Source organism: Lampetra planeri, unplaced genomic scaffold, assembly GCF_965212315.1.
Source record: "Lampetra planeri unplaced genomic scaffold, kcLamPlan1.2.h2 scaffold_351, whole genome shotgun sequence".
Classification (NCBI taxonomy): domain Eukaryota; kingdom Metazoa; phylum Chordata; class Hyperoartia; order Petromyzontiformes; family Petromyzontidae; genus Lampetra; species Lampetra planeri.
Window position 1 is genome coordinate 50,213 of NW_027615174.1, and position 12,288 is coordinate 62,500.

The 12,288-nt window shown below is 50.6% G+C and overlaps 1 protein-coding gene across 3 annotated transcripts in view; it reads left to right on the plus strand.

Moving 5' to 3' along the window:
* The window catches only part of LOC144740916 (retinoblastoma-associated protein-like), a 42,290-nt gene that overhangs the window by 24,284 nt on the left and 5,718 nt on the right, over positions 1 to 12,288 (plus strand). For all 3 annotated transcript variants that reach the window (XM_078623621.1, XM_078623622.1, XM_078623623.1), the window contains exons 12-13: positions 447 to 534; positions 9,564 to 9,680. In XM_078623621.1, the coding sequence (XP_078479747.1) occupies positions 447 to 534; positions 9,564 to 9,680 (205 nt within the window). The remainder of the gene's footprint in view (positions 1 to 446; positions 535 to 9,563; positions 9,681 to 12,288) is intronic.

The window sequence follows — 12,288 nt, forward strand, 5'->3', positions numbered from 1 at the left end:
CAAAAGAATTTGCATATCAAGAGGAATTTAGCATATTTATGATTTTATTACTTCCCTTCTACGTGACTTTACCGAAAGAACCAAGAAGATGAATCCCTGCAGTCACGAAAGCTTTACATCGAAATCTATCAACGTGACTTTACCGAAAGACCCAAAGAGAATATGAATTCCTGCAATCAGTAAAGCTTTAAGTCAAGGACCCCCTCCATATTTATCTATGAGGGGGTCGATAAAATAATTGGGCTCACTGCCCCACCGAAGTTTGGCTCGCGTGCCGGGGGTGGGGTGTGGAAAACAAGGGACGTTTCGATTTGCAACACAAGCAATCGTCATCAGGTGGGAAAACCACTGCAAGAAAGAAAGAAAACCGCTTCGAATCTCGATTGAAGGGAAGGGGAGGGACTTAAGGTTTTTATTTCGTTAACGTTTCGCGATGAATTCCCCAGGACCACGATGAACACGGTTCAGCAGCTGAAGCTGATCCTGAATTCGGCGAGCGATGAACCATCCGCGACGCTCAACAGTTACCTAAGCGTAAGCAACGCCGCACACACCGAAACACCGCAACCAGGCACCACTACCGCACACTGAAACACCGCAACCAGGCACCACTACCACACACTGAAACACCGCAACCAGGCACCCACTACCGCACACTGAAACACCGCAACCAGGCACCCACTACCGCACACTGAAACACCACAACCAGGCACCACTACCACACACTGAAACACCACAACCAGGCACCCACTACCGCACACTGAAACACCACAACCAGGCACCACTACCGCACACTGAAACACCGCAACCAGTCACCACTACCACACACTGACACACCACAACCAGGCACCACTACCACACACTGAAACACCGCAACCAGGCACCCACTACCGCACACTGAAACACCACAACCAGGCACCCACTACCGCACACTGAAACACCACAACCAGGCACCACTACCACACACTGAAACACCACAACCAGGCACCACTACCACACACTGAAACACCGCAACCAGGCACCCACTACCGCACACTGAAACACCACAACCAGGCACCCACTACCACACACTGAAACACCGCAACCAGGCACCACTACCACACACTGAAACACCGCAACCAGACACCACTACCACACACTGAAACACCGCAACCAGGCACCACTACCGCACACTGAAACACCGCAACCAGTCACCACTACCACACACTGACACACCACAACCAGGCACCACTACCACACACTGAAACACCGCAACCAGTCACCACTACCACACACTGAAACACCGCAACCAGACACCACTACCACACACTGAAACACCGCAACCAGGCACCACTACCGCACACTGAAACACCGCAACCAGTCACCACTACCACACACTGACACACCACAACCAGGCACCACTACCACACACTGAAACACCGCAACCAGGCACCACTACCACACACTGAAACACCACAACCAGGCACCACTACCGCACACTGAAACACCACAACCAGGCACCACTACCACACACTGAAACACCACAACCAGGCACCACTACCACACACTGAAACACCACAACCAGGCACCACTACCACACACTGAAACACCACAACCAGGCACCACTACCGCACACTGAAACACCACAACCAGGCACCACTACCACACACTGAAACACCACAACCAGGCACCACTACCACACACTGAAACACCGCAACCAGGCACCACTACCACACACTGAAACACCACAACCAGGCACCACTACCACACACTGAAACACCACAACCAGGCACCACTACCACACACTGAAACACCACAACCAGGCACCACTACCACACACTGAAACACCACAACCAGGCACCACTACCACACACTGAAACACCGCAACCAGTCACCACTACCACACACTGAAACACCACAACCAGGCACCACTACCACACACTGACACACCACAACCAGGCACCACTACCACACACTGAAACACCGCAACCAGGCACCACTACCACACACTGAAACACCACAACCAGGCACCACTACCACACACTGAAACACCGCAACCAGTCACCACTACCACGCACTGAAACACCACAACCAGGCACCACTACCACACACTGAAACACCGCAACCAGTCACCACTACCACACACTGAAACACCACAACCAGGCACCACTACCACACACTGAAACACCGCAACCAGGCACCACTACCACACACTGACACACCACAACCAGGCACCACTACCACACACTGAAACACCACAACCAGGCACCACTACCACACACTGAAACACCGCAACCAGGCACCACTACCACACACTGACACACCACAACCAGGCACCACTACCACACACTGAAACACCACAACCAGGCACCACTACCACACACTGAAACACCGCAACCAGACACCACTACCACACACTGAAACACCGCAACCAGTCACCACTACCACGCACTGAAACACCACAACCAGGCACCACTACCACACACTGACACACCACAACCAGGCACCACTACCACACACTGAAACACCACAACCAGGCACCACTACCACACACTGAAACACCGCAACCAGGCACCACTACCACACACTGACACACCACAACCAGGCACCCACTACCGCACACTGAAACACCACAACCAGGCACCACTACCACACACTGAAACACCACAACCAGGCACCACTACCACACACTGAAACACCACAACCAGGCACCACTACCACACACTGACACACCACAACCAGGCAACACTACCACACACTGACACACCACAACCAGTCACCACTACCACACACTGACACACCACAACCAGGCACCACTACCACACACTGACACACCACAACCAGGCACCACTACCACACACTGACACACCACAACCAGGCAACACTACCACACACTGACACACCACAACCAGTCACCACTACCACACACTGACACACCACAACCAGGCACCCACTACCACACACTGACACACCACAACCAGGCAACACTACCACACACTGACACACCACAACCAGTCACCACTACCACACACTGACACACCACAACCAGGCACCCACTACCACACACTGACACACCACAACCAGGCAACACTACCACACACTGACACACCACAACCAGTCACCACTACCACACACTGAAACACCACAACCAGGCAACACTACCACACACTGAAACACCACAACCAGGCAACACTACCACACACTGAAACACCGCAACCAGGCACCCACTACCACACACTGAAACACCGCAACCAGGCACCCACTACCACACACTGAAACACCACAACCAGACACCACTACCACACACTGAAACACCACAACCAGGCACCACTACCACACACTGAAACACCACAACCAGACACCACTACCACACACTGAAACACCGCAACCAGGCACCACTACCACACACTGAAACACCACAACCAGACACCACTACCACACACTGAAACACCACAACCAGACACCACTACCACACACTGAAACACCACAACCAGGCACCACTACCGCACACTGAAACACCACAACCAGGCACCACTACCACACACTGAAACACCGCAACCAGTCACCACTACCACACACTGAAACACCGCAACCAGTCACCACTACCACACACTGAAACACCACAACCAGGCAACACTACCACACACTGAAACACCACAACCAGGCACCACTACCGCACACTGAAACACCACAACCAGGCACCACTACCGCACACTGAAACACCACAACCAGACACCACTACCACACACTGAAACACCACAACCAGACACCACTACCGCACACTGAAACACCACAACCAGACACCACTACCACACACTGAAACACCACAACCAGGCACCACTACCGCACACTGAAACACCACAACCAGGCAACACTACCACACACTGAAACACCACAACCAGACACCACTACCACACACTGAAACACCACAACCAGACACCACTACCGCACACTGACACACCACAACCAGGCACCACTACCGCACACTGAAACACCACAACCAGGCACCACTACCACGCACTGAAACACCACAACCAGACACCACTACCACACACTGAAACACCACAACCAGGCACCACTACCGCACACTGAAACACCACAACCAGGCACCACTACCACACACTGAAACACCACAACCAGACACCACTACCACACACTGAAACACCACAACCAGGCACCACTACCGCACACTGAAACACCACAACCAGGCACCACTACCACACACTGAAACACCGCAACCAGTCACCACTACCACACACTGAAACACCGCAACCAGTCACCACTACCACACACTGACACACCACAACCAGGCACCACTACCACACACTGAAACACCACAACCAGGCAACACTACCACACACTGAAACACCACAACCAGGCACCACTACCGCACACTGACACACCACAACCAGGCACCACTACCGCACACTGACACACCACAACCAGTCACCACTACCGCACACTGACACACCACAACCAGGCACCACTACCACACACTGACACACCACAACCAGGCACCACTACCGCACACTGAAACACCACAACCAGGCACCACTACCGCACACTGAAACACCACAACCAGGCACCACTACCACACACTGAAACACCGCAACCAGACACCCACTACCACACACTGACACACCACAACCAGACACCACTACCACGCACTGAAACACCACAACCAGGCACCACTACCACACACTGAAACACCGCAACCAGACACCCACTACCACACACTGAAACACCGCAACCAGGCACCACTACCACACACTGAAACACCGCAACCAGACACCCACTACCACACACTGAAACACCGCAACCAGGCACCACTACCGCACACTGAAACACCGCAACCAGTCACCACTACCACACACTGAAACACCGCAACCAGGCACCACTACCACACACTGAAACACCGCAACCAGGCACCACTACCACACACTGAAACACCACAACCAGTCACCACTACCACACACTGACACACCACAACCAGACACCACTACCACACACTGAAACACCACAACCAGACACCACTACCGCACACTGACACACCACAACCAGTCACCACTACCACACACTGACACACCACAACCAGTCACCACTACCACACACTGAAACACCACAACCAGACACCACTACCGCACACTGACACACCGCAACCAGGCACCACTACCGCACACTGAAACACCACAACCAGACACCACTACCACACACTGAAACACCACAACCAGGCACCACTACCACACACTGACACACCACAACCAGACACCACTACCACACACTGAAACACCACAACCAGGCACCACTACCGCACACTGAAACACCACAACCAGACACCACTACCACACACTGAAACACCACAACCAGACACCACTACCACACACTGACACACCACAACCAGACACCACTACCGCACACTGACACACCGCAACCAGGCACCACTACCGCACACTGAAACACCACAACCAGGCACCACTACCGCACACTGAAACACCACAACCAGGCACCACTACCACACACTGAAACACCACAACCAGGCACCACTACCGCACACTGACACACCACAACCAGGCACCACTACCACACACTGAAACACCACAACCAGGCACCACTACCACACACTGAAACACCACAACCAGGCACCACTACCACACACTGAAACACCACAACCAGGCACCACTACCGCACACTGACACACCACAACCAGACACCACTACCACACACTGAAACACCACAACCAGTCACCACTACCACACACTGAAACACCACAACCAGGCACCCACTACCACACACTGAAACACCACAACCAGGCACCCACTACCACACACTGAAACACCACAACCAGGCACCACTACCGCACACTGAAACACCACAACCAGACACCACTACCACACACTGAAACACCGCAACCAGTCACCACTACCACACACTGAAACACCACAACCAGACACCACTACCACACACTGAAACACCGCAGCCAGTCACCACTACCACGCACTGAAACACCGCAACCAGTCACCACTACCACACACTGAAACACCGCAACCAAGCACCCACTACCACACACTGAAACACCACAACCAGACACCCACTACCACACACTGAAACACCACAACCAGACACCACTACCGCACACTGACACACCGCAACCAGACACCCACTACCGCACACTGAAACACCACAACCAAGCACCCACTACCACACACTGACACACCGCAACCAGACACCCACTACCGCACACTGAAACACCACAACCAGACACCACTACCGCACACTGACACACCGCAACCAGACACCCACTACCGCACACTGAAACACCACAACCAGACACCACTACCGCACACTGAAACACCACAACCAGACACCCACTACCGCACACTGAAACACCACAACCAGACACCACTACCGCACACTGAAACACCACAACCAGACACCACTACCGCACACTGACACACCGCAACCAGACACCCACTACCGCACACTGAAACACCACAACCAGACACCCACTACCGCACACTGAAACACCACAACCAGACACCACTACCACACACTGAAACACCACAACCAGACACCCACTACCACACACTGACACACCACAACCAGACACCCACTACCGCACACTGAAACACCACAACCAGACACCACTACCACACACTGAAACACCACAACCAGACACCACTACCACACACTGACACACCACAACCAGACACCCACTACCGCACACTGAAACACCACAACCAGACACCCACTACCGCACACTGAAACACCACAACCAGACACCACTACCGCACACTGAAACACCACAACCAGACACCACTACCGCACACTGAAACACCACAACCAGACACCCACTACCACACACTGACACACCACAACCAGACACCACTACCACACACTGACACACCGCAACCAGACACCCACTACCACACACTGAAACACCACAACCAGACACCCACTACCACACACTGAAACACCGCAACCAGGCACCACTACCACACACTGAAACACCACAACCAGACTCCACTACCACACACTGAAACACCGCAACCAGGCACCACTACCACACACTGAAACACCACAACCAGACTCCACTACCACACACTGAAACACCGCAACCAGGCACCCACTACCACACACTGAAACACCGCAACCAGGCACCACTACCACACACTGAAACACCGCAACCAGGCACCACTACCACACACTGAAACACCGCAACCAGGCACCACTACCGCACACTGAAACACCACAACCAGGCACCCACTACCACACACTGAAACACCACAACCAGGCACCACTACCACACACTGAAACACCACAACCAGGCACCCACTACCGCACACTGAAACACCGCAACCAGACACCACTACCACACACTGAAACACCACAACCAGGCACCCACTACCACACACTGAAACACCGCAACCAGACACCCACTACCACACACTGAAACACCACAACCAGACACCCACTACCACACACTGAAACACCACAACCAGACACCACTACCACACACTGAAACACCGCAACCAGACACCCACTACCACACACTGAAACACCGCAACCAGGCACCACTACCACACACTGAAACACCGCAACCAGACACCCACTACCACACACTGAAACACCGCAACCAGACACCCACTACCACACACTGAAACACCGCAACCAGACACCCACTACCACACACTGAAACACCGCAACCAGACACCCACTACCACACACTGAAACACCGCAACCAGACACCCACTACCACACACTGAAACACCACAACCAGGCACCACTACCACACACTGAAACACCACAACCAGGCACCACTACCACACACTGAAACACCACAACCAGGCACCACTACCACACACTGAAACACCGCAACCAGACACCCACTACCACACACTGAAACACCGCAACCAGTCACCCACTACCACACACTGAAACACCGCAACCAGGCACCACTACCACACACTGAAACACCGCAACCAGGCACCCACTACCACACACTGAAACACCACAACCAGGCAACACTACCACACACTGAAACACCGCAACCAGTCACCACTACTGCACACTGAAACACCGCAACCAGTCACCACTACTGCACACTGAAACACCGCAACCAGGCACCACTACCACGCACTGAAACACCACAACCAGACACCACTACCACACACTGAAACACCGCAACCAGTCACCACTACTGCACACTGAAACACCACAACCAGGCACCACTACCACGCACTGAAACACCACAACCAGACACCACTACCGCACAACGCACACCGCAACTGCACGCTGCTGCCACACACTACAGTAAACAAGAACGTTTTTACTACACGCTTTCATTTAACTCACTCTGTCTGTTGTTGCATCCTCAAATCTTGTAACTCAACTTTAACCCACTTCCCAATGTGGTATCGACTGCAAACTTGGTATACGTATGTCACTGATGCCAATATCGTATGCTTTCATTAAAAATGAAAAGTAAATATTTTAAAACATTATTTTACACGCTTTCATTTAACTCACTCTGTCTGTTGTTGTCATGTCCTCAAATCTTGTAACTCAATTTTAACCCACTTCCCAATGTGGTATCGACTGCAAACTTGGTATACTGATGTCGTACCGATGACAATACTATATTCTATCATAAAATAAAAAAAATTAATATTTTTAGACATTCTTTTTTACATGTCATGTTTCGGCTTGGGTCTAATTGTGCACGCTCAACTGACGTTGGCTGTAATTGGCCACGTTCCCTTACGTCGTGGCAAACTTCGGGGCTACTTCCTGGAGTCGTGGAGTTCTGCCATTACGAGTACATTTAATAAAAGCGTGTTTTTAAAAGTTTTTAAAAAAACATAACTTACTAGAGTAGTGAGTTTGCAATAATCCTGTCGACACTACGCCGTCCCAAAAAATTTAACCCGTAAAAACAAAGTTTTTCACTATAAATCCTTTATATGCGTGTTCAATGGGCCACAACCCGGGCAACACATTGGTCTTTGAAACGGGCGGCTAGAGTCCTCTCGTCCTCTGGCTTGAGATGGCTGCCAGCTATGGGTCAAATGATTGCCTGCCACCATTAAGCAATTGGTAAATAAATAAATAAAAAAATTACCTAAAAAGTGTAAAATTTTGGAAAAAAATTTTCACGAAAATACATTGTCACGCACAACGAGTCTGTGTGCAAAGCGTCAGCTCGATTGGATCACGGGAAGTGGGGTTAAAAAACGACCGAAAGATTTGCACGGTCGTAAGCAAGCAAGGGTCCCATGGGATGTTGGCTATCAACAGCAAGGCAACTCCTACGACTAATTGGGAATTGGACGCAAGCGTAGGATTGATCACCCTGTCGCTGGCCGCCTTTGGGGGGGGAGGGTGTATCGTGTGAAAGGCCGAAACACCCTAGGAACCAAAGGTTCACTACTGACGATGCGCTCCCCAAATGTCACCAGCCTCACTGTTCATGAACTCTTGGAAGTGCTTGCACAAAGGATGGTAACATCTCACCCTGCGTTCTTGGAATCTAAATGATTTAAGAAATGCCGCCCGTGCCTTGTCGGCCGTTGGCGTGTTTTTTCCAGCGCTGCTCCGTGAACCCCCGTGCCGAGATCGCGCGCACGGTGGAGGATGTGGGCTCCCGCTTCCAGCGGAACTTTGTGGAGGCTACGTCCGCCGGCTGTGCGGGGACCGCCAACCAGGTGAGAGGTTCCACATCGTCGTCGTCGTCATTATAACGTCGTTAGCGCGGTTGGCTACGTCCGGTGCGACACACTACATTACACGACATTCTACACACTACACTACAATACATTATACACTACAATACACACTACATTACACACTACACTATACACTATGCTACACACTACACTATACACTACACTATACACTACACTATACGCTACATTACACACTACACTATACACTACAATACACACTACACTATACACTACACTACACACTACACTATACACTACACTACACACTACACTATACACTACAATACACACTACACTATACACTACACTACACACTACACTATACACTACACTACACACTACACTATACACTACAATACACACTACACTATACACTACAATACACACTACATTATACACTATACTACACACTACACTATACACTACAATACACACTACACTATACACTACAATACACACTACACTATACACTACACTACACACTACACTATACACTACACTACACACTACACTATACACTACAATACACACTACACTATACACTACACTACACACTACACTATACACTTCAATACACACTACACTATACACTACACTATACACTACAATACACACTACACTATACACTACAATACACACTACACTATACACTACACTACACACTACACTATACACTACACTACACACTACACTATACACTACAATACACACTACACTATACACTACAATACACACTACACGATACACTACAATACACACTACACTACACACTACAATACACACTACACTACAATACACACTACACTACAATACACACTACACTATACACTACACTATACACTACAATACAAACTACACTACACTATACACACTACACTACACACTACAATACACACTACACTACACACTACACTATACACTACACTATACACTACACTATACATTACACTATACACTACAATACAAACTACACTACACTATACACACTACACTACACACTACAATACACACTACACTACAATACGCACTACACTACACGACCATTCTACACACTACAAATAAATATCCAAATGAGATGGGGTCACTTTGTTGAGCTATCATTTGTGACTGCCAGCTCGCTTGTGAAAATTAAATTGAATAACTCAGCCGGGGCCTTTGCCTGCGAGGATGGAGATGTTTCCGTGTTGTATTTGTAAATAAATATTCTGATTCTGTTAAAGGTGTAATGGGTTCCGGAGACACTTGTAGAGTAACTTCTTTATTCCAATACAACACTCCCAACAGTCCTGATACTCTGTTACAGCCTAGGTACACAGCCTAGGTACACAGCCTAGATACACAGCCTAGATACACAGCCTAGGTACACAGCCTAGGTACACAGCCTAGGTACACAGTCTAGATACACAGCCTAGGTACACAGTCTAGATACACAGCCTAGGTACACAGCCTAGATACACAGCCTAGGTACACAGCCTAGATACACAGCCTAGGTACACAGTCTAGATACACAGCCTAGGTACACAGCCTAGATACACAGCCTAGATACACAGCCTAGGTACACAGCCTAGATACACAGCCTAGATACACAGCCTAGATACACAGTCTAGATACACAGCCTAGGTACACAGCCTAGGTGCACAGCCTAGATACACAGCCTAGATACACAGCCTAGATACACAGCCTAGGTACACAGCCTAGATACACAGCCTAGGTAGACAGCCTAGGTACACAGCCTAGGTACACAGCCTAGGTACACAGCCTAGGTAGACAGCCTAGGTACACAGCCTAGGTACACAGCCTAGATACACAGCCCAGGTACACAGCCTAGGTACACAGCCTAGATACACAGCCTAGATACACAGCCTAGATACACAGCCTAGGTACACAGCCTAGATACACAGCCTAGGTAGACAGCCTAGGTACACAGCCTAGGTACACAGCCTAGGTACACAGCCTAGGTAGACAGCCTAGGTACACAGCATCGGTACACAGCCTAGGTACACAGCCTAGGTACACAGCCTAGGTACACAGCCTAGGTACACAGCCTAGATACACAGCCTAGGTACACAGCCTAGGTACACAGCCTAGGTACACAGCCTAGGTACACAGCCTAGGTACACAGCCTAGGTACACAGCCTAGGTAGACAGCCTAGGTACACAGCATCGGTACACAGCCTAGGTACACAGCCTAGGTACACAGCCTAGGTACACAGCCTAGGTACACAGCCTAGGTACACAGCCTAGGTACACAGCCTAGGTACACAGCCTAGGTACACAGCCTAGGTACACAGCCTAGGTACACAGCCTAGGTACACAGCCTAGCGACACAGCCTAGGTACACAGCCTAGGTACACAGCCTAGGTACACAGCCTAGGTACACAGCCTAGGTACACAGCCTAGGTACACAGCCTAGGTACACAGCGTAGGTACACAGCCTAGGAACACAGCCTAGGTACACAGCCTAGGTACACAGCCTAGGTACACAGCCTAGGTACACAGCCTAGGTACACAGCCTAGGTACACAGCCTAGGTACACAGCCTAGGAACACAGCCTAGGTACACAGCCTAGGTACACAGCCTAGGAACA